The sequence below is a fragment of the Plecotus auritus genome, assembly GCF_963455305.1.
Source record: "Plecotus auritus genome assembly, chromosome: 5".
Classification (NCBI taxonomy): Eukaryota; Metazoa; Chordata; class Mammalia; order Chiroptera; family Vespertilionidae; genus Plecotus; species Plecotus auritus.
The window spans coordinates 152981939-153009365 of NC_137776.1; the positions used below are offsets into that span (position 1 = coordinate 152981939).

Here is a 27427-nt window from a genome sequence, read left to right on the forward strand (position 1 = left end):
ACAGTTGTTAGCAGGTGTGGGAGCACCCTTCCCCTATGGTATATACCCAGAAGAATTGAACAAAAATGCCCATCTCCCAGTTTCTGCCTGGAAAGGGGCTTAACTATATATTTCCCCAGCTGCTACCTGAGGATTTAGCTTCTAATTGGCCTACATGTAGATGCTGACTTTGGGACACTGATACGTGTTGACACAGTCTCAGCTACTTCTAAGAACTGAAGAGGAGGTATGGACAATCACAGAAGTTTGAGAGGGAGCTTGGGCTGGTCTGAAAACATAGAAAAGTACAAAACTGTTAAAAGTAAATATACACAGCCATCCCTCTGTATCAGCAAGAGATTGGTTCCAGGATCCTCCATGGATGCACATATAAAATAGCGTAGAACAATGCATGCAGTCAACCTGTATCTGCAGATTCCCAAGTGTGCATTGAATCCTGTTTTTGATCTGTGGTTGGTTGAATCCATGGATGTAAAACCTGTAGATACCAAGGGCCAACTAGTTTCGTTCAGAATACTCTAATATTGTAATGGTGGTGGGTAAACAACTAAAATTTTTGTCTGAAGGTTAAAAGATAAAAAGTATTTAAAATAATTTGTTAATGGCCCTAACCGGTTTGGCTCATTGGATAGAGCATCAGCCTGCGGAGTAAAGGGTCCTGGGTTCGGTTCCAGGCAAGGGCATGTACCTTGATTGCGGGCATACAAGGTGCCAGTGGGGGGTGTGCAGGAGGCAGCTGATCGATGTTTCTAACTCTCTATTCCTCTCCCTTTTCTGTAAAAATCAATAAAATATATATTAAATAATAATAATTTGTTAATGGATATACAATGTAAAAGATGCAGATTGTGCCCTAGCTGGTTTTGCTCAAGGAATAGAAGGTTAGCCTGTGGACTGAAGGGTCCCGGGTTCAATTCTTGTCAAGGACACATGCCCTATTTGTGGGCTCCATCCCAAGTAGGGGGCATGCAGGAGGCAGCCGATCAATGATTCTCTCTTATCATTGATCTTTCTCTCTCCCTCTCCCTTCCTCTCTGAAATCAATAAAATCTCTATTTTTTAAAAGGGGGATGCAGATTGTGACATCAGATATAAAATGTGGCAGGGGTAGCTTTGTGTGTTTGAAGTTATTAATTTAAAATAGACTATTACAAGTAGTAATAGTCTATTGTATTTTATGCAAACCTCATGGTAACAACAAAGCAAAAGCCTATAGATATACAGAAAAAAATAAAACGAACAGAATCAAAGCATACCACTACAGAACATTATCAAATAACAAAGGAAGAGAGCAAGAGAAGGAAAAAGAGAACAAAGGAATTACAAAAAATTACAAAACCAGTAAACAATTGACAAAATGACAATGGCATTTCCATTCTTATTGACAATTTCTTTAAATGTAAACTAAATTCTCCAGTCAGTAGACATATAAGAGTGTAGCTAAAGGTTTATCAAATTTTTTTATCTTTCTGGTAAGCCAGTTCTTTGTTTTGTTAATATTTTCTGTTGTTGTTTTTTTTTTTGGTCTCTTGCATTTATTTCCACTCTAATCATTATGTTTCCTTCCTTCTAACTTTGGGCTTAATTTGCTTTCTAGTTCCTTGGGGTATAAAGTTAGATTGTTTATTTGAAATCTTTCTAATTTTTTAATATCTGCATTTATTGCTATAAACTTTCCTGTCACAACTGCTTTTGCAGCACATAGGTTTTGGTATGTTATGTATCAATTTTCATTTGGTTTGATATATTTTTAATTTCCTTTTGATTTCTTCTTTGACCTCTTAGTTGTTCAGAACTGTGTTGTTGTTTAATTTCCACATACTTGTAGATTTTCCATTTCTAATTTCATACTATTGTGGTCAGAAAAAGGGACTATATTAACCCTATTTTATCCCATTCTTGGCTTGCAGGTAGAATCCCCTCTCTGTCACCACTACCGACATCATGTAGATAGGAAATACAATTTTAGGTTATTAAATATGCTTATCTACTTTGAAATATGTGTGTATAGATATGTTAATTGTAAAATATAAAATCTAGAGAATGTGATTAGAATTTGTTTGGAGATGTTTTTGAAACTGGCCTTTTTTACTTTTAGTAGTATTTGAGGTTTAAAATTCTGAGAAACATTGAAAATTTTATTTTTCTTCTTTTTAGATCATCCAATAATGATGGGCTTTGAGCCCCTTGTTAACCAGAGGCTACTTCCACCTACCTTCCCTCGATATGCAAAAATAATTAAAAGGGAAGAAATGGTCAACTATTTTGCAAGATTAATAGATAGAATAAAAACTGTCTGTGAGGTGGTCAATTTAACAAATTTACATTGTATCCTGGTAAGTTCAAATCTCTGTTCTGGAATATAACTATTCATTTTAGAAATTAAGAAACTAAAGTCTAGAGAATTTAGGTAATTCATCCAAGTTTTAGAAATGGGAGTTTGAACTCTGGATTCTGTCTTCAAAAGCTTTTAAGTATGCATGTGCACCAATATTTTTTCATATAAAAATTTTATCATGGTATTGGGTAAACTTTTTTATTAATTATTAATCTTTATATTGTGAATATCTGTCTTTTCATGTCAACAAATACATATATTTCTATATTAATGGCTACATGGCATTCTACTGTATGCATATATCAGGTTTTTTGTTTGTTTTCAATCCATTCATATTGAATTGCATGTAAGTCTTTTTCAGTGTTTTACTATTATAAATAATATTGTGGCAGATATCTTTATAGGTAAATCGTTATATCAGGTGCTTTCTTTCTCCTTAAGATAAATTCCTAAACAGTGAGGTTGCTAGGTAAAAGAGTATGTACATTTTTAAGTTGACAGTTTTTGGATTAATCTTTTTTATGGATTTAAATACAGAAAAATATACTTTTATTTTGGGAATATTAAAACATTCAGAGGTGGAATTTTGTTAGTTGGTAAGGTTGTAGTGATACTTATGTTTAGTAGGTAAGTAGAAAATATGCAAAATAATATTATTGATATTTAGGCATAATTACACTAGTTTCTTTTGCATGACTATGCATACATATGCATTTGTTCCCCCTCCATGCTGAGATACATAATTCCTAGCCCCTTGTCATTTCCTCTGTGAATTCTTCCTTAATTGGTTCCAGGTCTCTTCTGTATCTGTGTTTCCTGAGATGACAAATTAACCAGTTTACATTCCTAGAATTAAGCAGCAATTATGGGACATAGTTGATCGTCAATGAAGATTTGTTCTTTTGTTTATGTTCTGTCTTATAATAATTTTATTTTCCCTTCCACTAATTCTTTGTCATTAAAGCCCAGCTTAAGTCTTCATTCCTTAGTGAAACTTTCACTGATTATGCCTTTATTACTTCCTGTTGTATTTGTTTACTTTATAATAGTCTGTCCTTAAGAATCATGAATCTTAAAGTTAGAAAAGATTACAGGCATAAGCCAATTCATTTTGTAATTCATTGTAACTTAATTAGATTGGTTATTGACTTATCTGGTTAATAGAGATTTTCTTACTCTTCTGCTCTATCTACTTTTCTGATCCTTAATTGTTACATAGATACTTATTTGTGTTCACCAGATTAATGTAGGGTTTTAGAAAAAGAGAAGATCAATGTGAATTGGAATCAGAAAATATAATCCAACAGTTGGAATTTGTATTCTGGCAGGAGATTATGGATTACCTTGTCAGAGGGGTGAATGTATAATGACATACTATAATAGAGGGGAGCTGGGGGAGCCAGGCCTGAACTGCTGGCACTGGACATGAAAAGAGCCTAGTCAGAGAAAAGTCTGGATCCCTGGAAGGCTTGGGACAGGGAATAGTTAATGGTAGTGGGGGTGTGTGGCAGAGGCCAAGAGTAAAGTGAGGAAGGATAAGGGACCAAATGGTCTGCTGGATCTGCATAAGAAGCTTGTTATTAGGATAAAGTGACAGATTATAGAGAATGCGGACATATCAGTAAGATAATGATAAGCAACAAAATGTAAAATTGGGATAGGACATAAACACACACACACATTTAAAAAGCAATAAACATTAAAAATACTCAAACTTAATAGTAATTAAAGAAATTTACAACAATTAGATTGATAAGTAAAATAATATTTTAATGTTGATAAAGAGAAATAGTCATTCTACTATACTCCAGTGGCTATCTCTCTCTTAAAAATGTACATACTTTGACCCAGCAAAATGCAGAAAAATATGAAGATGATAAATAACTACTATCCTATAACCTACAGATGTTAACATTTCAGGGTTGTTGTTTTTTAAAATATATTTTTATTGATTTCAGAGAGGAAGGGAGAGGAAGAGCGAGTGAGAAACATCAGTAATGAGAGAGAACCATTAATTGGCTGCCTCTGCACACCCCACACCAGGGATCAAGCCTGAAACCCAGGCATGTGCCCTGACCCGGAATCGAACTGTGACTTCCTGGTTCATAGGTTGATGCTCAAGCGCTGAGCCATACCAACCAGGCTTCAGTGTCTTATCTTTTTTCCCTATCTGTGTATAAACCCATCTATAGTTTTCTCTTCCCCTAAGGTCAGGAACAGTCATTTGGTAATATGAATCCAATTAGCCTACTTACTTGGTATTTGTTTATGTGAAGTAGGAAGTAAACCTCTGTCATTAGTTAGTAAATTATTACTGTTACTGTTATTTTCATGGTGTACAAATTTGAGTATCCACACAATACTATTATTGGTCAGTTTGTTTTAAAAAATTGAGGCTCTAAAATTATCCAAAATCATATTGGTACAATTAGACAATTTAGAGAACATATTCTGACTCTGGTAGGATATTATTTCTAGTAAAAATTACACACTCTGTGCAGATGTTTTTCTGTTTTTATTTAATCCATTATTGACATTACTTTTTCTCTGTTTCTCTCTTAGGATTTTTTCTGTGAGTTTAGTGAACAATCACCTTGTGTTCTTTCAAGATCTCTATTACAAGTAAGTTCCACTTAGTATTGAAAATACTTCTTTAAACATCAAATTATGTGATTGATGGAACAAAAGGTAGATACTTCTTGCTATAGGATATTCCACAGTTAATGTTACATTTTTTATTAGAAACATTGATTTAGAGTGTTAGACATTCATCAAGATCATACCTGTGCCATAAAATAAACTTCAATTTTAAAACAAAATGATACACAAGTATGCACTCTATTTTGGAATTAAATGAGTAATCAGTAACAGGAAGATAACCTGGAAAATTCTCTAAATATTTGGCAATTAATACATGTCTAAAGAACCCATGGATCAAAAAGGAAATCTTAAATTAGAATGAAAATAAAATTAATATGGTAAATTTTTGACCAAGCACAAAGGTAAATCAATAGAGAAATGGTAGTCTTTTTCAACAGGTGGTGCAAATTGGACAGGCATATGGGGAAAAAATTGATTCAGAATACATCATAAACCTAAATGAAAAATGTGAAACTATAGGACTTTTAGAAGAAAGGATATGAGGAAATCTCTGTGACTTTGGAGAAGGCAGAGAATGCTCAGATGTGACATTAAAAGCATAATCCTTAAATTGATAAATTCAGAACTTTACTAGTAATTCTGTGGAAGACACTTAAGAAAAAGAAGAGCCTCTACAGAGTGGGAGAAAATATTTATAAATACTGTCAGACAAAGGACCTGAATCTAGAACATATAAAGAACTCTATAAGCCTAACAATAAAGAAACAGACAATCCAGTGACAAAAAGTTTGAACACTTCAATATGGTAAAATATTTAACATCATTAATATTACTGAAATGCAAATTAAACTGCAATGAAATACTACTGTCCACCTTTCGGAATATCTTTTAAAAAAAGAAAAAGAAAGAAAAATAGAATATCAACTGCTTGTAAGGATGTAATGCTGATGGGAATGTGAAGTACTTCAGATACTTTGGAAAACAATTGGCACATTCTTATAAAATGAAATATACAAACCCTATTCCTACTTGTTTACCCTGGAGAAGTGGAATCTGATATTCTGGAAACCTGTATATGAATATTTATACTGTTGGTTCATGATCACCAAAAACTGGAAACAACCAGATATGTTAGGAAAGCAAGTAAGGTACAATATAGTAAATATTAAAGTGCATTGAGGTTGAGGGGAGAAAATTAAATGCAAATTATTATTAAATATTTTATTTTAAATTTAATAATGTACTATTTAATAATCTATTGCTTCATCCAATTTTGGAAAGGTTATATGTATTCCAAAGCATTCATTAGAAATAAAGGTTATTGACTAGTTTAATAAGTATAGCCACTTACTATTTCACAATTTATGAAGCTCATTCTTACATATTAGCTCATTTGGCATATTTAGACTAGTCAGTTAATTTGACCAATTCACAGTTACTACTTTTGACTTGAAAGACTTTTTTATTCTCCTGCATCAAATACACATTAAGTAGGGATTAATAAGTAATATCCATTGTGGAGACAGTGATTATAAAAATTTTCCATCAACTTTCAATATTTTAATCTCTTTTTACTTTGTGGCATTTTAAAAAATTATGCTCATATCACAATAATGGCAGCTATAGGTGCAAAAGGTCAACAACAAGTTTGTGGCAGTATTGCTAATATATAACATTTGTTTTAAGACCACTTTCTTGGTGGATAACAAAAAGGTCTTTGGAACTCACCTCATGCAAGACATGGTGAAAGATGCACTTCGGTCTTTTGTCAGTCCTCCAGTGCTTTCCCCAAAGTAAGTATCATAGAAAGTTTTATAACATATGTGTTTATATGTGTTTCTTTTTTTTTTTTTTTTTTTTTTTTTTAAGAAGAAAGGCGGTTTAAAAAAATTATATCTATAGATAGATAAAGATATATACATTTATTGATTTCAGAAAGGAAAGGAAAGGGAGAGAGAAACATCAATGATGAGAAAGAATCATTCATCAGCTGCCTCCTGCATGGCCCCTTACTGGGGATCAAGCCCACAACCCAGGCATGTGCCCCTGACCGGAATTGAACCGGGACCCTTCAGTTCATAGGCCGACACTATCCACTGAGCCAAACCAGCTAGGGCCCTATGTGTTTCTTAAAAGCCCACATTGCCTGACCATCTCCTTTTTAACCAAGGCATTAAAACTGGTGGAATCAAGTATCCATATAAAAAAACAACAAATTTGATCATGTTAAAATAGATTTATGATACATGTTGTTTAGATTTAAACTGAGGTTTTAGTGAAGTTGACATTAGGTCCAGTATGAGAAGAAAAATTACTAAGGACTTACCAAATTCAGTAAATTGCATTGACCCTTACTAAGTGCAAAGCACTGTTAGGTGCTTTGGGAAATAATTACCCAAAAAAAAAAACAAGATAAGGTCTATTTTCAATGAGCTGAGTCTAGATAGAAATAGAAAATGCAGATAGCAGAAACCGGTTTCACTCAGTGGATAGAACGTCAGCCTGCGGACTGAAGGGTCCCAGGTTCAATTCCAGTCAAGGGCACGTACCTTGGTTGCGGGCACATTCCCAGTAGGGGGTGTGCAGGAGGCAGCTGATCGATGTTTCTCTCTCATCGATGTTTCTAGCTCTCTATTCCTCTCCCTTCATCTCTGTAAAAAATCAATAAAATATATTTTTTAAAATGCAGATAAATGATTCTTAAATTATGTTCTGACAGTCACTGTCCCAAAAATATGCTGCTATAAGAGGCTAGAAAGTATTTCAGGCAGAAGGAATCATCATTTGAGTTGGCATTTTGGAAAACAAGGAGAGCTTTCCATGGCCGAGGGAAGAAAGTAGTCTATTTTATTTTTTGTTATTCCTCACCTGAGGATATTTTTCCATTGGTTTTTAGAGAGAGTGGAAGGAAGGGGGAGAGACAGAAACATGGATGTGCGAGAGAGAGACATCCATTAATTACCTCCCACAGGGCCCCTGACCAAGGCTGGGGATCGAGCCTGCAACCCATGTACATGCTCTTGACCAGAATTGAAACCGGGACCCTTCAGTCTGTGGGCCAAACTATCCACTGAGCCAAACCGGCTAGGGCAGGAACCTATTTCTTAACAAAGAAACCAGTGTGTATGAAGAATGGGTGTATGAGATTATATATTACTAGAAGTCCAGTGCACAGATTCGTGCACCAGCAGGGTCCCTTGGCCTGGCCTGCGCCCTCTTGCAATTCGAAACCCCTTGGGGAATGTCAGAGAGCCAGTTTCAGACTGAACCCTGCAGGCCAGGTCAAGGGACCCCACCGGTGCACGAATCCGTGCACTGGGCCTCTAGTATGCATATAAGATCTTTGGTTAATCTTTTCCTGCCCTCTCCCCCTTCCCTCTGAGATTCATCAGTCTGTTTCATGTTTCCATGCCTGTGGTTTCTGCTCCTGCATTGAGCATTTGCCCCCTGGTGGTCAGTGCGCATAATAGCTACCAGACAGTCGGACGGTTGCTTAGGCTTTTATATATATAGATAAGAACAGTTAGTGGTTCAGCAACCAATTTCTTGAATAAATCATGCCACATCCCACTTAGAACTTTCTAGTAGCTTTCTTTCTTAGGTTGGATTCCCCAGAAGCAGACCCTGAGACAAAGATTCATGTAAATGTAATTATAAAGTGTTCCCAGGAAAAACTATAGGATATTGCTATAGGATATACCCGTGGTCGGCAAACTGCGGCTCACGAGCCACATGCGGCTCTTTGGCCCCTTGAGTGTGGCTCTTCCACAAAGTACCATGGCCTGGGCGAGTCTATTTTGAAGAAGTGGCATTAGAAGAAGTTTAAGTTTAAAAAATTTGGCTCTCAAAAGAAATTTCAATCGTTGTACTGTTGATATTTGGCTCTGTTGACTAATGAGTTTGCCAACCACTGGGATATACCATGGAGAGTAACTCCTCCGGTTCAGTCCTGTCGGGGAGCTCTGGAGACAGTGTGGGTGACACCTCAGAGTTGTCCTACTCAGGCAAGAGAACTTGAGAATTTACCCAGACACCTCTCATTTAAGGACTGCTTCTTAACTGGGAGGAAGTAAATTCCCAAGCATCCTCGGTGCTGGTTAATATTCATCACTTCATTCACAGTAAAAGCCACAATCTATAACTGAGCCTTCGAGGCCCCATATGCTCTTATCTAGACCCCTGTGCTGATGCCCCTCTGACCTCATCTCTTACTGCCCTCCCTGCACCTCCTTTCCTTCAGCCACACTGGCTTCCTTACTCTTCCTGGAACATACACGCTCTCTCATGGTCTTTACACAGAGATGGGAGTGGAGGACATTTTCCTCAAAAATTCCCAAGGCTGGCCCCATCACTACCTTCAGGTCCATTCAGTATCACTTCAGTGAGGGCTACCCTGATCAGTCTGTTTAAAAAGTGTCAGCTGCCCAGCTAGTGTGGCACAGTAGTTGAACATCAATTCATGAACCAGGAGATCACCGTTCAATTTCTGATCAGGGCACATGCTCGGGTTGTGGGCTAAATCCCCAGTGAGAAGCATGCAGGAGGCAGCCGATTAATGATTCTCTCTTTTTTTTTCTCTCTCTCCCTTCCTCTCTGTGAAATCAGTAAAAACATTTTTTAAAAAGTGTCAACCTTCTCTTCTTTGCCCCCCAAGGCCTAATACTCCATTTCTTTCTCTCATTATTTTATGTGCCATCTTGGGCTAAGGAGAAAGGGAGGTAGAGCTTTGGGACTTCACGAAGGATGAAGGCAATTCACATAGAGATGGAAAAGCAAATGTTTGATAGGTGTTTTGCTGGGCCATCTTTAACAACAGGACACAGAGAGGCCTTTGATTGAACAGACCTTGCTAGGTTCCTCCCTGTCTACCACACCTAGTTCCTATTAAACTATAGTTATCTCTGATGGTAGTTCCCAAATAGTTTGATTTTCATGACATGGGTATTATCTTACAGGTGCTGCCTATATAATAACCACCAGGCTAAGGATTGTATTGATTCCTTTGTTACTCACTGTGTTCGGGTAAGAACTACAGTTTGGAATGTTGTGACAGATACTTTAAAAATTGTGGGGTATAATTCCTTTAGTAGCATTAATTTGTGCTATTTTTCCATCTAATATTTCTTATTCATATTCACTACATAGAAAGTTTCTGTCTCTTTTTATGCTTGAATTGATAGCATCATAACCTATTGTGTTCCTGGCAGGTTATCAGGTATAGAGGCACTTTTGGATGCCCTCTTACTACTACCCTCAGGAACCACAGAAACAGGTTATTACCCCATCTGGAAAAACAGCAGTCCACATTGTTTTTTGGTGTGTTTTTTTAAATGGACACAAAATCTTTACTTATTTTTGACCTTATAAACTAGGCATATTTGTAACATCCCCAGGCACATATCCTCATACTATCTTAATGAACAGGATTATAGTAAAATTATTAATTTAGATGAGATCACAAACTTTTTTCAAATCTCAAGGAGTTAAGAAAACATACAACTCTTGTGGTAGATTAAGTTTATTATAAGCCATTCTTAATTATAATCTCTTTATAGAGAGCTCTTTTTAGTCATTCCAATTACTAAACCACACACACACATGCACATATACATATATGAAGACAGCATGGTATGGTCAAAAGAGACCAGATTTCATTTTTATCACTAATATTTTATTATTATCAGGGAGATCATTTTACTTTTCTATAAATTTCCCGATTTTTAAAATGTGCAATGTTAATTCTACCTCTGTACCTCTTAAGAGGAAAGACTAGTTAGTGATCAAATGAGATAATCTGTCAAAAGTATACCATATTAAAATAGTATTATACTTGAATCTTATGATTCATACTTCTTAAATCAGAGCATCCTACTGTTCATGTCTGTTGCCCGATTAGTGAAATGTTACAGTATTTTATATGAGAACTAGAGGCCCGGTGCATGAATTTGTGCATGGGTGGGGTCTGGCCAGCCAACCCTGATCGGGGCTGATCGGGCTGGGCCAGCCAGGGGGAGGGGATATGGGAAGTTGGCTGCTGGCTGGCCCACCCCTGATCAGGGAGGGGGGCTGGCTGGGGTGAGGGGCCGCAGGCCATTGGCCAGCCAGCCCTACCCCCCCCCCCCCCCAGGTCGAACTCTTGGTCGAGGGGCAATTTGCATATTAGGCTTTTATTATATAGGACTAGAGGCCCAGTGCACCACATTCATGCACTGGGGAAGGGGGGGTCCCTCAGCCCAGCCTGCGCCCTCTTGAGGAGTAGGCCTAAGCCAGCAGGCGGACATCCCCCGAGGGGGCCTTAGCACTGCCGTAGAAGCAAGAGAGGCTCCCACCACTGCCGCTGCACTCACCAGCTCTGAGCCCAGCTTCTGACTGAGTGGCGCTCCCTCTGTGGGAACGCACTGACCACCAGAGGGCAGCTCCTGTGTTGAGCGTCTGCCCCCTGGTGGTCAGTGCACATCATAGCAACCAGTTGTTCTGCGGTTCCGGCGATTTGCATATTAGCCTTTTATTATATAGGATACTGTATAGATTAGGAACAACAACCTTAGAGTTTATAGTTATTAGCCATTGCCAAGTCTTACAATTATTAGGCATTCTGGTATATTTAAAGCAGCACAGATGTGTCAGCCTTGAACAGTGCCTTTTGCCTTGAAATAAGCACAAAAGAAACTCCTCTTTAAATTGTGGAATGACATCTGAAGATTAAAGGAAAATACTTTTGTCCTATGCAAACAAGTTTCATAAACAGCCACTTACTTCTAGCTGTTGATAAATCGTGGTGTTGAGTTCCTCAAAAAGAAACACCTGTGTAAAAAATACATATAGGCATGATTCTTACATACACATTTTTTTTTTCTCCTTAAACTGGATTTTGGAAACTTGGAATGTTAATTTTCTATAGTATCAGGAAATTTCATATTGACAGTTAACAAATTTTAATGTGTTGCAGCCTTTCTGTAGTCTTATTCAGATCCATGGGCATAATAGGGCTCGACAGAGAGACAAGCTTGGTCATATTCTTGAGGAATTTGCTACCTTGCAGGATGAGGTAAGAGCCAACAAGTAACCCTTCCTTCTAAAATTCAGCAATTCATATGACTTGACCAGACTTTTAAAGCAATTCTTTGGAACAGTATTTTGACTATTTAATTTTTCACTATGGTGAATTCTCTTTTCACTTACAATGTAACAGTTTCATATACCAAAGTAAGAGTTTGCAAAAAGTAACAGAACAAGCTGAGGCCGCAGTGGCTCAGTGGTTGAGCATCCACGTATGCAGTAGGTAATGGTTCAGTTCCTGGTCAGGGCACATGCCTGGGTTGCAGGCTTGATCCCCAATAGGGGATGTGCAGGAGGCAGCCAATCAGTGATTTTCTCTCATCAGTGATGTTTCTGTCTCTCTCTCTCTTCCTCTCTGAAATCAATAAAGAATTATATATTTTTTAAAAGAGAACAATAATTCAAACAATTATTTCTTTGGTAATCAGGGTAAGTTATAAAATATATGTATAACTATAATTTTACATCAAGTTCACATTAATATAAAAATATATTACATATTAACCTTAGAGTAAATTTGTGAGCAGCAGCAATATTAATTGAAAATATAACTAAAGACCTGAAATCAATTATTTTTATTTTTGGCCTATTAATTGGATGTCTTTTTAGCTTAAGGACTATTTAGCTAAATGTTACCCATTGTGAAATGAAAAGTTTGGGTATAAACTTAATCAAAACTACTTTTGTAAGTATGAGTTCTTTTAGTGGCAAGATTTTCATTTTCTGCTCATGCTGTTTTTAGCAGTTTATTTTAAATTCTCTCATTACTTAAAAAGAAAGTAAATGTTACGATATTTCATTCTGATAGGCAGAGAAGGTTGATGCAGCCCTTCACACCATGCTGTTGAAACAGGAACCCCAAAGGCAACATTTGGCCTGTTTAGGTACCTGGGTCCTTTACCATAACCTCAGAATTATGATACAGTATCTTCTCAGTGGCTTTGAATTGGAACTCTACAGCATGCACGAGTACTACTATATATATTGGTAAGTGTGGGGGATAGAAAAGATCTGAGAGAGCATCTGTAGAATATAACTATAGGGTACTTTTTTCATTTGTGTATTTTAGCTGTGGGACAATTGGAAGAGCTCTTATCTTTTTCTAAGGGAAAAAAATAATACACATATTGGCCTAATTTCAGTGATGCTGGTTGCTACTAGCTATGTATTGTACTTATCGGAATTAAAGTTCAAAATTTGAACCAGATCTTTCTTCTGAGAAGAAATCAAGGCTGAGATTATCATTTGCAAACTGCATCCCTGAGGACTTGTTTCAGGTGGTTTAAAGAAGCTGATGAGAGATGATCCTCAGCAGAGTAATTCTCTGCTTTCACTTGGAAATAACAAAAGCTAGTAAGAGGATGCTTGAGAATATTTTAGGCATGGAAAAACTGTCATAGAAGAAAGAGAAGAATTTCAGCCAGGGACAAAGTCACTCCTTGTTTATCCCAGCTTGGCTTTTGGTCTGTGCCCATGCCTGATTCATGTTCTGGACACATGGGGGTGGGAAAAAGAGAGAAAATTGGAGCTAATGAATTGAGTCATCTTAACTCTTTTTCTTAGTCTGGCAAATTGTGGTGGTAATTTTAAAATAGTAATAATCTATTATTGCTCATCGCAAACAACTAAGTTTAGTATATTAAATCTTAATATAGTTCATCTTTTAACTCATTCAAATTATTTTATTTGTAATTAAGATACTGTATATTCCTTGGAGTAACTCTATGAAGGAATGAAAGTAATTCTCTTCCATGCAGTTGACATGGTTTTTTTTATCATGGCTCTAAGGGTTCTTTAACAGAAAGCTCTTGACTATGAAAGTTGAATTAGAGCATCAACTATAGTGATATGAGAAAAATATTATTTAGTATATTCTCCAACATTTCAATAGATAACTCTTACCAAAATGTCTTGGTATAGATACTTGGGTTGCATTTTGTTAACTAATAGTAGACAAAGAAGACAGTTTATAGGAGAAAATGCTCAAGTTCTTTCTTTGTGGTTTGAGGCAGCTGATTGGAAGCTTTTGTGCTCTTGGCTTGGACTTGCTTGCTTTCTTTTGTAATTGACGGGGGGAAAAAATATTTACTTAATAGGTTGAGGTGAACGTGTCCTGATATAGTAAAACCAATGTAATGGGCATTAATTCGATTTACATATACACATCATTATCAAGAAATCTTTTGTAAAGTTGTAAAACGCATGTCATTGTAGGAAATTAAACAAATTTTCCAGTATTGTGTGGCAACATAGATGGCTACAAGAAACGGAAAGTTAATCACTTGTAATGCTGATTTCTAATCTAAATGATATCATCTAAGATCTATCAATTATCTAATTGGATAACCTATTTTAAAAGACTTTTTTAGCATTATGAAAAATATCTCTTTATCAGTATCAATACATGTGTTCATAAAGCTATCTCATTTAGATACCCACTGTTAACTAACATTTTTATTCTATAAGGTATCTGTCTGAATTCCTTTATGCATGGTTGATGTCGACATTAAGTCGTGCTGATGGCTCTCAAATGGCAGAGGAACGGATAATGGAAGAGCAGCAGAAGGGCCGTAGCAGTAAAAAGACAAAGAAAAAGAAGAAAGGTGCCGTGGATTATTTTTAAACTTAATAAACAAATAATATTGGAGACACTTCTGTCCCTTGTAATGGATGAATTAGTCATAATATTTTAATTCTCATCTTCTCTTCAGAAGTATAAGAAACCGAGCCCCAATATTAGTGATACAAGGCTTTTTGGTTCCTTTCTTTGCAATTCCATGTGTCAGAGGACCTTAGGACAAGAAGTAGCATAGACCATGCAAGCAGTTTAGATAAGGCACGAGACAGAAAGCCTCTGATCTTTGGACAGAAGGCTGGCAGCTCAGGAGAGAGGCGGATCTGGAGCTGTGCTCTTGGAGTCAGCACAGGATGACTAGCACCTTGGCGCACCACTCAGGGACCACGAGGAGAAAAAAGTGTTTCAAAGGGACTGCCCCATTAGTCACTCGTGGAAGGGTACAGATATTGCTACAATCATTACAAAATATTTCTTTGTATTTCCATCAGATTTTAACAGTTTGGGTGGGCTATTAAGTGACCGTTCATGGGTTTCCTCTTTAAGAAGTCTCTTAATTCTGTGTAGTGCCAGGTGGGTACTGGAAATATGGGGAAAACTCTGTAAAGCAGGGGTCCTCAAACTACGGCCCGCGGGCCACATGCGGCCCGCCGAGGACATTTATCCGGCCCGCCGGGTGCCGCTGCCTGTCTTGCTTAGCAGCCGACTCATCCCGGGCCCGCAGTGCGCATTGGAATTTGTTCATAGTTTTTTTTTATACTATAGTCCAGCCCTCCAACGGTCTGAGAGACAGTGAACTGGCCCCCTGTTTAAAAAGTTTGAGGACCCCTGCTAAAGTATATGATTATCTAACCACTATGCTATATACCAGAAACTAATACAACATAACTTTGAACATAAACTGTAATTGAAAAATAAAAATTAAAAAAAAGAAGAAACATCATTTATCACAGCATTTGGGACTAAACATATATAGAAAAAAACAAGTTAAATCTCTGTATGATGAATTCAGAAGTTAAAATTACATTAGAATTCTTTGGTATTAACCATTCAAGGAACATAATTTTTATTTAGTCTATAAATTATATTTTATTATTTGTAGTTTTGGACCATAAAATGTAGCCCGTAGGAACAAACTATTCAAAATTTTAATTTATTAAACATGGAAGATTTTTTAAAAATTAGATTTTCTCCTGCAGTAATGCAAGAGGAGGGTGAAAGAGTACAGGTGATTTTCTTTCTAATTACAGTTCGCCCTTTGAGCCGAGAAATCACAATGAGCCAGGCCTATCAGAACATGTGTGCTGGAATGTTTAAGGTAAGTTGTTGAAAATAAAGTTCCTTTTGTTTTTTAACTACACTGCTATCATGTAGTTTAGTTAAAATTGACTCTCTTTGTGATTTTTTTCTGGGTTCTAATTTCACCTATGCTAAACATCTGCTTGAAACCTTTTTTCCAAGTCTAGTTGTTTTCATTAAGTTGTTTGCCAAATATTTGAGCCCAGGTTATATGCCAGATATCTTGTAGTGAATACCTTGCAGAATACCAAGTCTAATCAGATGTGATCCTTGTCTCAGGTGCCTGGGGCCAGGTGACATGTGTGACACCGATAATCAGAGAAGAGTTTACTTCTGATCGATGATCAGCAAAGGTTTCTTGGAAGAGATGGGGTTTGGATCTTTTAGGAGTGTATTAGGAAAGGAGCGGGCTCCACAGTGAATGGCTTAACAAACACAGGCATTTTCAAGGAGGTGGAGTACTGAGTCCTAACTTTAATGGTAATAACAAGAAACTTACATTAAAATATATAGAACATGGACTCCTTTTCTTATAAATATTTATAAGCCTACATGTTTTTTCAGAAACTTTTACTTGAAGCTTTCAAAGCTATTGTAAAGCATGAAGCATGGAAAAATAATGTGCATATGGTATAATTTCACTGGGAAAAATAGTAATATCAACACTAGGCCTTGAAAACCTTTTATATAAAAGATGACACATGACATAAAAATAAACACTAAAGCCAGTTTTTCTCTTCCTGTTTCTGATTTCTGAGCCTTAAGTTGTTTTAGATATCTGTAAATAGCTGTTTTTTGTTTTCTATTCTGAATTAATGAGAATGTTTACTTTTTCATATTGATATATATTTCCTCATTCTCTTTTTTCCTGTAGACCATGGTAGCATTTGACATGGATGGCAAAGTACGAAAACCCAAGTTTGAGCTTGATAGTGAACAAGTTCGATATGAGCACAGATTTGCTCCATTCAACAGCGTAATGACACCACCCCCAGTGCACTATCTGCAGTTCAAGGTGAACCTGCTCACTAAAGTCACTAAAATATTTAGTCTTAGGCCTTCTTAGAGATGTTTGTACCTAGCCACTTTGTTAAAATACTGAAATCAGACTGTTGTTGGATTAATGGGACAAAGAAAATGGCAATTTAAATAGTGTCAAAATTATTTGGCTTTTTTGGGATACTATTATCATGTTTAACATTTATTTAAGAATGAGAATAATATGAGGCAGTATTTGAAGGTTGAGAATTTAATATTACCTAGAAAAAAGTAGGGACATGCTCAGTGTTTGCTTAGGTGTCTATATAAGAATGGGTAGTCAATATAGAATTATTTAATTTAAAAAGTTGTTTTAGAGTTGTTCGTATTAAACATATTTTGAATAATAGTGTTTCCCCCCCTTTTAGGAAATGTCTGACCTCAATAAATACAGCCCTCCCCCTCAGTCTCCAGAACTGTACGTGGCAGCTAGCAAGCACTTCCAGCAGGCCAAAATGATCCTGGAGAACCTCCCAAACCCTGACCACGAGGTAAGGCTCAGTCTCAGTGACTCCACAGGGAAAGACGGTCGGGAGTACAAATCTTACCACTGGACGACAGTTCAAGTGTAAAAGTGAACTTCATGGTATTCATAAATGAAGCCTGTCATGTTTCTGCCCCAGATTTCAAATGCCTTTCTTAACCTAACCTTGTCAGGCTTAAAATTATTTGATGAGAGGTGATGTAAATACCTTCTATGGGTAAATTTAGAAATCAATGCAAGGAGAAATTAAGAATTAGAACTGTGAAGAATAGAAATAAGATCTGGCTTGTTAGAAATGTTAATGTTTAAAATATTTTAATCTATAGTTTACTATATTCAAATATAATCACATAAACCTTAAATCTGAAAAATTATCTGGTTAGTTATCAAAGGAAGTGAAAACCACCTTATCCCCTTGACCATATAAAATAAAGACTACTGTTTTTGGTGACTTTATTTTAAAATGCCATTTTACAGAGCTTGTACATATTAAGTTTCAGGTTTTCATAATTTTCACAATTTGCCGTATACCTACTTTTATTGAAATGCATTTATTCTGTAAAGAGAGTTACCTGTATCATACACCATTTGGAGGGAGTATATCTCAGTACAACCTCCATGGAAGGGTAGCTCAGCAGTTCTGCTTCTTAGGGTTTTTCTACAGATACATGTGCTCACGTGGAAAGTAAGGGAAGTGACGAATATATTCATCATAGCAGGATTTCTAATAGCAAGAAAATGAAAGTAGTGTTCTTCAACAGGGGACTATAAAATAACTTTAGACACATCATACAATGAAATACTATGCAACTTTTGAAAGGACAAGGAAGACCTTTATGTACTGTAATGGGACATTCTTTAGAATACAGTAAGTTTAAAAGGCAAGGTAGTAAACTATATAGTATGTTGCCACTTCAGTCAAGGGGGCAAGTATTATATAACATATTTCTGGAAAGATAATAGAAATTAGAATAATAGTGTGTGCTTCTTGAGAGGAGGGAGTGTCAGGGAACAGGGATGGGAAAGAGACAACGTTTTTATCACATACTAGTATATCCATGTAATAAAAAAGGGGGGGAAGTATAAAAATTAGAGGAAGGTACCTATAAAAAAACAGCGTATTTCTTTTACTAGTAGTGGACTTCACTTATTCAGGTATTTCCTTAGTGCCTTCGATGCCTCCAGCACTGTGGTAGATTCCAGCAGTGAAAAAAGGACAAAAATCCCAGCCCTCCTCAGTGTTGAGGAGTGGTGGGTTGCAGACAATAAGTAAATAAATGAAAAGTAAAATAGTATATTAGACCATAAGCATTATGAAGAAAAAAATCAGGCTGGGAATGGGATAGTGACTGCTACAGGAGATAGGAGGAAGAGGGGGTGAGGCATTTTTTAATAAGGTGGCCTTTGAGCAAATCCTGGAAGGTGAAGAAGCAAATCATGTGGCCAGGTAGGCATTGAACCTTCTAGGCGGTAGGATCCACATGTGTAAAGATGTGATGAGGCAGGAGTGTGCCTAGAGCAGTGGTCGGCAAACTGCAGCTCTGTTGACTGAGTTTGCCAACCACTGGCCTAGAGTATTTGAAGAACAGCCAAGGACTGATGTGCTGGAGTGGGGCAAAAAAAGGGTGAGTTGTTAGAGGGTTTCAAGCAGAGGAGTGACCAGATCTGTGTTCAAAGGATCATTGTGGTCACTTGGCTGAAAATAGACTGTAGTAGGGCCAGCAGGCTGAAAATAGACTGTAGTAGGGCCAGCAGGCTGAAAATAGACTGTAGTAGGGCCAGCAGAAGCAGGGGAACCAGGTAGTAGGCCACAGTAGTATCCCGGGTGAGAGTTGGTGGTGACAGTGGAGGTGATCAGAAGTGATCACATTCTCTATGTATTTTAAGGTCAAGCCTGCAGAGTTGGTTGATGGATTGGATATGGAGTCAAGGATGACTCCAAGGTTTTTGGCCTGAATACCTGGATGGATGAAGTCACATGAGGAAGATGCAGGTGGAGCAGGGGAGGGAGGCAGAGGTGGGACATTGAGCTGTTTTGGATATCCCACCTAATGGAGCTGTCATTAGGGCAGGTGGATGTGTGATCTGGAGCTGAGGAGGAGTGTTTCTTAAAGTTATGGTGAAGTGTTTCCTGAGAGGTCAGCAAGATGACAGAACTTGTCCCTTCGAGTTGCACATTCCATCGGTATTCATGTGTTAGAATGAAGCTTTTTAGACAGTGATAGAAATAACAGTTAACACTTACAGGATACTTACTACCTGTGAGGCCTGGTTCTCAGGTCATAATATACATGAACTCATTTAATCTTTACAACAGATCCTGGTGGGATAGGGAAAATTATTATTACCATTTTTACAGGTGAAGAAACTGAGGAAGAGAGGTTAGAGGACTTGCCAGAGATTTCATAGCTATTAAGTGGCAAAGCTAGAATTTGTAAGCAGACAGCCTAACTCGAGTCCATGGCCCCCTCCATGGTGCTGTCTTTGCAGCTCAATGTTCTTTTGTTTTCATAAGAGCAAGCTACGGTAGCCCCTTAATGTTTTCAAAGTTGACTAAAATAGGGTCCTGTGTTACTAAAAGAAATCTATTTTTAAATTGCCTATATTTAATAAAATATCAACACTTACATGTGCAAAGTTCCTATTAGTATCTATAATATTAAGACATTTTGATGTAAATTTTATGTTTTGATAGCTTAATGTTGCTCATTGTTTAGGTCAATAGAATTTTAAAGGTTGCCAAACCCAATTTTGTGGTTATGAAGTTACTGGCAGGAGGACACAAAAAGGAATCTAAGGTAAGTTAAGTACATTGTGGGGAAAATAAATGGTCCTAAATTATTATAGAACTTCACTTTTTCCAATAAGATGTTTCATTCCAAAAAAATTAAGCACTCAAAAATCATCCTAAAAGAGGATCAGAAGCAGGAAATAGAAAATAAACTAGAGCTTGCCCTTTTGACTTGAAACATAGGTTCTGTTAACTTAAAATTTCACAAGTCTGCGTTTTCATACCCTCCTTCCCACTCCAAATTACTGAATGACTTGGGGTTAAAAAAAAAAAGAAAATGTGTATACATACATATATGGGAGAGGTATTTAAAAAGTCACCTGTCTTTAGAAAAGTGGATGCTTCAATAATAAGATATTTTTAATGGTTCAGGAGATGAATGCTTCCTTGGTAATATTTTATCAGTGCTATGTAAATATTCAACAGAGGTTCTGCATCTCGTTGGAAGCCAACCGCTGAGGCATTTGTGGTGGCATCTGCCCTTTATATGTCCTGCTATTTGTTTGCTCCCATTGTTTTTCTATCTCCTCTCCTGCCTGGCTTTACCAGTGACGCTAATTTAATTGCTCAGTACTATCGGTGACCCTGGAACTAAAAAATTTGCTGACCCATGACTTTTTCCTGTAATTTAAGTCCATTTTCCTTTAACTATTTTCTAAAGATAGGTGGTCAGCCTGTTTTCTAGTGATCTTCATAAACCCAGCTTAGTTCCTTAGTTTTTTGCTATTTAACCAGCTTTTTGAAAATCTCTCTTGTACTGCCTTGTCTTTAAAAATACTCTAAAATAAATAATCTTTGTTTACTGTCTATTTATTAGATACATTGACTTTCTGATTTTCTTTACAGGTTCCTCCTGAATTTGATTTCTCTGCTCACAAATATTTTCCCGTTGTGAAACTTGTTTGAGACTGACAGGTGACCATAAAGGGGTAAATCTATCAGATTCTACTTTTTAGGACCCACCTATCAGTCTTACCATATAACATGAAGTTACATGGATTTCTTGGATAACAACCTATTATGAGGAAATCTTTTAATTTGACAGCCTTATATGATGTGAATGAAAACTGCTGTTTTAAAGTGGTTTATTATGTCTGTGGATGAAACTGATCTTGTTGAATGCATTGATGAATGTTATATGGTTTTATTAGATTTAATCATAAATCACTTTTTATGAATGATTGAGTGAAAATAGTGTTTGTAAAGGTTAATAAATATGACCAAAATGTATTACTGGAGATAAAACAATAGTACTTTATTGGTACATGTTGGGAGCTGAAGGTGTTTACTCTTTAACATTTGAGTAATTCAGACAAATTATCTAAAAGATGTTTCAAATCAAGGGATTTAGGCAAAATACATTTTGAAAAGGGCCTAGTCTAAGCTATGTAGGGAGGCTATTATATGGGCACTATGATTCCATGTCATGACAAATTATATACCTGTAAGAACGTAGATGTTTTAAAAAATGTCCTTAACTATTACTTTGCTACTTTTAAAAGATTAACGTTTAGACCAAGCCCTTTAAAAGTACTTAGCACTTTCAGTTGTAATTTAAATAGTAGTTTCTATCTTCCCAACCGTAGTATAAGCTTGAGGAAAGTGACAATCTTTGAACCTGCTCATTCAATCAATGGAATGTGGCATCGAGCTATTCTTGGGTAAACTGAGTAGAGAAGGTAAAAAAAGGTCACTAGGGCAGTAGGTTGACTGCCTTTTTTTAGTAAAAGAAACACTGATGGTGGGAACACAGGACAGCTGGAAGTGCAGAGGAATTTGGAGTAGCAAGTTGGAGTCTGGTCCTTGCACTTAAACAGTTTGCTTCAGCTGATAAAAGTTGGTTCATTTGTCAGGTATTTACAAATCAATCCAAGCACACAAGTTGGTATGTCAAATACCTCCAAATCTTAAGGAGAGTAGGGAATCAGAACTGGTTGCTTTTGCTTATAATAAGGAGCCATAACATAAAACTTGAGATGACTGAATATTTTTGTCATCCTACAGCTACCCAAAGAGTTTTAAAATTGATTTTTGAAGAGATGAAATGACCTGAGATACTGAACCAGTCCACCTATACATTCATTTACATTGTAAGATTTAAGTGTTTTTTTTCCTGTAGTCCTCTGCTAATAAGGCCTTCCATTTAAAAAGAGAATTTATCTGCTTTTGTAGAATCATGTCAAGTTATTACATAACTCTGAAACCTTCTGTCTACAATTCAAACATTAAGCCAAGCTTAAAGGAAGGTGTTGTACTTTGTTTTGATCACAGATATGTCACCTGTTGAGTTCTAGAATAATTTTTTAATGAGCCTATTTCAAAAAACCAGAGCAAGATTGTTCTTTACAGGGAAAAAACACACAACACTGCCAGTTGTAGGCTGCTGGTTGAAGTCACAGAACTACTTTTTTAAATGGTATAAAAATGTTAAATGTCGATAATGCAGCAGCTTTTTTGGAGAGTGAGTGAAAATGTTGAGGTGACTATTTAAATGCGAACTTAAAATGAGTCTGGATAAAGGCAGATGTGGCACATCACCCTGGAGGTTCCATCACTGTTTTTCACTAGTTTTCAGAGACAAATTAATAAGCAGCAAGCTACTAACACAAAGACTCCGGCTTACCTCTTACAGCCAAGTGGGTTTTCATCTTAATTCCCATGTGTTTAACATTCATATAAAAAGGCATCTACTCATTTAAATGTTTCTAAAAGGCAGATTTCAGTTAATGTGAAAAGTAGGTTATCTATCTAGGACATCTCTGATCAATTGCAATCATTTATTTAGACTTAACAGTAAAATATTTAAGCCACCCAGCATAGTACTAGACTGTCTAGGGCAGTGGTCGGCAAACTGCGGCTCGCGAGCCGCGGTTTGCCGCTCTGTTGACTAATGAGTTTGCTGACCGCTGGTCTAGGGGAATAAATTATATTGGCGACTTATGTTCAGTGTCACTCAATTCAGGAGTAAGAATAGAAAATAAGCATTTGTCTCAATTGGTTAGGGCCTTGGTCTGTAAAACTCATTATCTGAAGTGTATAGTTTAAAGATGATAATATCGAAAGTCAGTTAACTTTTCCCAGAGATGCACACCAGTAAGATTAAAGCCTTTCAGTTGTGTGTGTTTTAAGTGCATGGGAAGATACGTATTTTAGAATTATCCTTCAGTGTATACATTATCAGAATTTTACAAACCAGTTTTTAAGGAACAGTGGCTTAGTACACTTTAAGAAAGCGTTGCTCTCTGAGCTGAGAAATAGCATACAAATACACGAACATTTAAATACACAATCAAACTTTTCTCAACTTTCAGGCACTAATGAACATTTTCAACATCTAAGCTAATATGTGCAAAAAGGAAGTTAATATAACCCACTTAATAGAACCTCTGCCATTAAAAATTTTTTTTTCTAAAATTCATTTCAAAGACAACTGTTAGAATAACTATTATTTGTAATTAATCTTTTAGGCTAAAACGTAATGGTAGTAAAACTAACCTCCAGGACCATGAATTCACAATTCTCTTCACCATATCAGGTTCTATGAATGGATAACCAGTGATTACCAATTAAAACAATCATGCTAATTAGTTATTTAATGACAACATACTGACTTAACAGGGAGTGAGGTTCATTTCTCAAGTTACATCACACAAAAGTACACACTAGGTATGTTCTGTGATTCCTCGGGAAATATAAATCTAATCCAAGGTTGCTTAGAATCTCCACCTGCAGTCTGATCTGCAGGAGAAAAGGTAAAACGACTCATCTCTCCTGCCCACACACCATTTGAGAATAGAGAGGACAGGTGTGAATTAGTTTATACCAATTACAGATTGGAATAGCTGCTGATTTAACTTGGACACCAAAAGACCAAGGCTAGGATATCTACTTGATGCTTATTAACACAGGTGTGTGTTTTGTTTTTTAACAGCCATAATACCTCTAAATTGTGCCTTGGGCTAGGTGCTTGTGATCCCACAGGAAGCCAGTGGTAATAAAGCATGACTGCCTGGAGAAAGCACACAGGGCACACCCCCTAAAGGAACGGCCTTGAGGCCTCTGTACATGAAGATGAAATCATCACGGGTTACTTTTCATTTATATTGACATCTCATCTCCACAACTTAAAAGCTGGTTCTTCTGCGATCAAATAGGGGATGAAGGGAAAACTGGACGTTTTAAAAGCTGGACTAACAGTATTTCATTTCTCAGCAACTATGTGCACACTAACTAAACATGAGATGAATTAATTATTTGCGAAATCAAGCCTAAGACTAAGGGAGTGGGACAAGGACTCAGATAAAATCTTATAGGGCTACTTTTATACTCTTAGGTGCCTTTTCTGGGTGGAAAAGTTCAGTCTTAGCAATTAGGTAAAAGGGAATTATACATGAAGAACATCCAAGTTGTAGTAGAGCTGTTAGAAGGCAAAGCAGGTGCTGCCTCAGTGACTACCAGGGGCACAGCAAGTCACTGGGTGTGAGGCCAGGTTATGCTCCAACTCCTCTGGGCCAGTTTCCTTTCAAAACGAGGGAGTCCCACCAAATGACCCGAGGAGACTGCATCTCAATCCTGTAGCTCCAAATATATTTTAGTAAGCGCACCACCCACTTGACCATTAGAGAGCCTCACTGAAAGCCATTGGTGTGGTTTTGCCAGATATTCACAAGTGGCAAAAGCCTATTTTCCTGAAATATTAAGGACCAACTAAAACCAAAACTACTATTACTATTAGCAATGTAAATTATGATTAGTCATTTTCAAATGAACATTAACTTTTGATTTTTAAATCAGTTTTGATAGGTATTTACCACAAGCTAAATATGTAAACTGTGACACAATGCCATTTCTCCCCCCTTTCTAATATTTCCCAACTTATAACAGTATACTGTTCAACACCAACTTTCTCTTTTCCTTCAGCAAAGTGGGCAGTTTGTCCACAACAAACCCTCCCCATGGTGCTGTGTCACCCTCGGGCACCCGGGTCACCTCTGCTCTGGCCCCTGTTGTGTCAAGTCTGTTCCACTTGTAGCTTTTTTTTGGTGATGCCCCCTCATTACAGAAGATCCTGCTTTGCCTACACACATTAGCAAAGTAAGTACAGATCACAAGTTTTCACATTAGAAGCCACTTAACATTAACGACAAGGGCTATTATACAAGTGGTCGTTAAAAATTCTCCCACAAACACCTTGGTGTTTAAACGAGTTTACAATGCTGTCAGTAGTGTTATCGTTACAGTCAGTGCTCCAGGCCTCTGAGTGTCAGAACCAGGAATGAGCACAGTAGAGCAGAAACCCGTAAAATCCAGTGCTGACCAGGGAGAACAGAAATGACAGGCTGGTGCCCTCACTTGCCACCGCATTTAGAGAAGAGAATAACTCCAGAAGGAACCAAGAAGAGGTGTTTGTTTTTTTAAGTGCAGCAGGCCTCTCCTTCACATCAGAAGATGGACTCTTCCTGTGGATTTTATTTTAAACACAGGTACATCCCAGGACGGTAATTGCCACTGTCACTATCCTGGAGAACTTGTGTTCTGTTTTTGGTGTTGATCTTCTCATGAAATACCTATTAGCCAACACATGTTAACATCTTTAATACAGATGCTTCAAAAGTAACCCCCACTGACATACTAAATTTCCACAATAATCATCTTTAGGTGTATATGTTACTTAGTAAATTTCACAGTATTCAATCCCTCGCGAATATTTTGTAGTTATCGCTGTCCAGTCCTGACATGAAATTAAGTGATTCCAGTTTGATTGTGGGTTTCCTCTTTTCATGGTGATCAAGTAAATTTATCGTCTCTTTTCTGATTTTCTGCATTAAGAACTAAAAAGGGAAAAAACACACATAATATTCTAAGTATTAAATGTTTTGAGAAACCAGCCCGGCAGGTCCCATTGACATAAATATTTAGAAACTGTCATAAAGACTATCTCCCATGGCAACACTGCAATGGGGAATTGCATTCTAAGGACAAGATAGCAAACGAGACCACTTGTTTGGCCAACAGGTGCCATTACAACATCTCAAAATGCCGTATTTGAAATAGTGAAATAATGTCCCATGTCCTATAAAATGGGTAATATAAAATGTACTCTCAGAAAAACTTGGATGCTGTCACAATCCTCATGAACACCTCTGTTAGTGCACCTGCAACAGGAAGCACAGGCCTCCTGAGAGCCCTGGCAGCTTTGGTCAGCTCTTGCTACTCCAAAGCTCTTCCCTTACAGAGCGGGAATGGACTGTGGCTTCCATCATCCTTACTCTGTCTTGGAACACACAGACAACATCAAAAGACATGTCACAAACAAGACTGAAGACCCATGCCTGATTTACAACTATTGCACATAAATGGCTGACTTAGAATAACCCCAGGGAATTAATAAAGGCACTGAGCACCAACTGCTGCTTGTATCACAAAAAGAGAGATGCCAGATATCACGTTCCTCCTGGTGAAAGAACATAACACTGTCATCTTACCAAAGGCTTGACCAGAACCTGAGTCTTATCAAGACTCTGGTTTGCAGGAGGTAAAAAGAACACAGTAAACTGCACTATCCAGACTGTGGAAAACTCCCAGTCAACTGGCTTTGGCTCTTTAACAGACTACAAAGAAAACAAGGTAGGGGACAGTGTGGGCAAGGGGGAGAGATCAACCAAAGGACTTATATGCATGCATATAAGCCTAATCAATGGACACAGACAACGGGGGTGGGAGCATGAATGGGAGGTGGGGGGTAATGGGGGAATAAGGATACATATGTAATACCTTAATAAATTAAAAGAAAAAAAGGGAAGTGAGCCCCAGGGACTTATTGGTTAAAGAACATATTAAATTTAGGAAAATAGGCAAGACTAAACTATGGTGTCCAGGGATGACCACTTGGGAGATAAACGTACAAAGAAATGTAAGCAAATGCCTACTAGATTGGTCAGGAGAGGGGTTGCTACTACAGGAAGGGAAGGTGCTGGGCCTGGGGCAGGGCACCGGGAGGGGCTTCTAGAGGGCAGGCCACATTCTATTTCGTGACTGGGGGTGGAGGGTGGTTACAAGGTGTTCATCTAAAAACTCCTTTGCTTTGTGTGGTTTTTCTAAATCTGTTTTACTTCCTAACAGGAAAATTTTGTAAGCATACTAAATGAAAACACAGGTAAATTCCTTCCAACTCCCTGAGGCAATAAAAGATACAAAAATTGTAGAAACCTGTGCATGGGAAAATCAAGACAAACTGGGAGA

The 27427-nt window shown here is 37.2% G+C and overlaps 2 protein-coding genes across 6 annotated transcripts in view; one reads left to right on the forward strand and one right to left on the reverse strand.

Moving 5' to 3' along the window:
• NAA35 (N-alpha-acetyltransferase 35, NatC auxiliary subunit) overlaps positions 1-21430 on the forward strand; it is a 51876-nt gene extending 30446 nt beyond the window's left edge. For all 4 annotated transcript variants that reach the window (XM_080670974.1, XM_080670972.1, XM_080670975.1 and 1 more), the window contains exons 12-23: positions 2158-2336; positions 4901-4960; positions 6626-6732; positions 9895-9961; positions 11889-11987; positions 12807-12985; positions 14465-14601; positions 15824-15891; positions 16747-16887; positions 17279-17401; positions 20112-20192; positions 21032-21430. In XM_080670974.1, coding sequence (XP_080527100.1) covers positions 2158-2336; positions 4901-4960; positions 6626-6732; positions 9895-9961; positions 11889-11987; positions 12807-12985; positions 14465-14601; positions 15824-15891; positions 16747-16887; positions 17279-17401; positions 20112-20192; positions 21032-21091 — 1301 coding nt within the window. In that variant the 3' untranslated portion in view covers positions 21092-21430. The remainder of the gene's footprint in view (positions 1-2157; positions 2337-4900; positions 4961-6625; positions 6733-9894; positions 9962-11888; positions 11988-12806; positions 12986-14464; positions 14602-15823; positions 15892-16746; positions 16888-17278; positions 17402-20111; positions 20193-21031) is intronic.
• GOLM1 (golgi membrane protein 1) overlaps positions 21416-27427 on the reverse strand; it is a 48651-nt gene continuing 42639 nt past the window's right edge. For both annotated transcript variants that reach the window (XM_080670976.1, XM_080670977.1), the window contains exon 10: positions 21416-26016. In XM_080670976.1, coding sequence (XP_080527102.1) covers positions 25973-26016 — 44 coding nt within the window. In that variant the 3' untranslated portion in view covers positions 21416-25972. The remainder of the gene's footprint in view (positions 26017-27427) is intronic.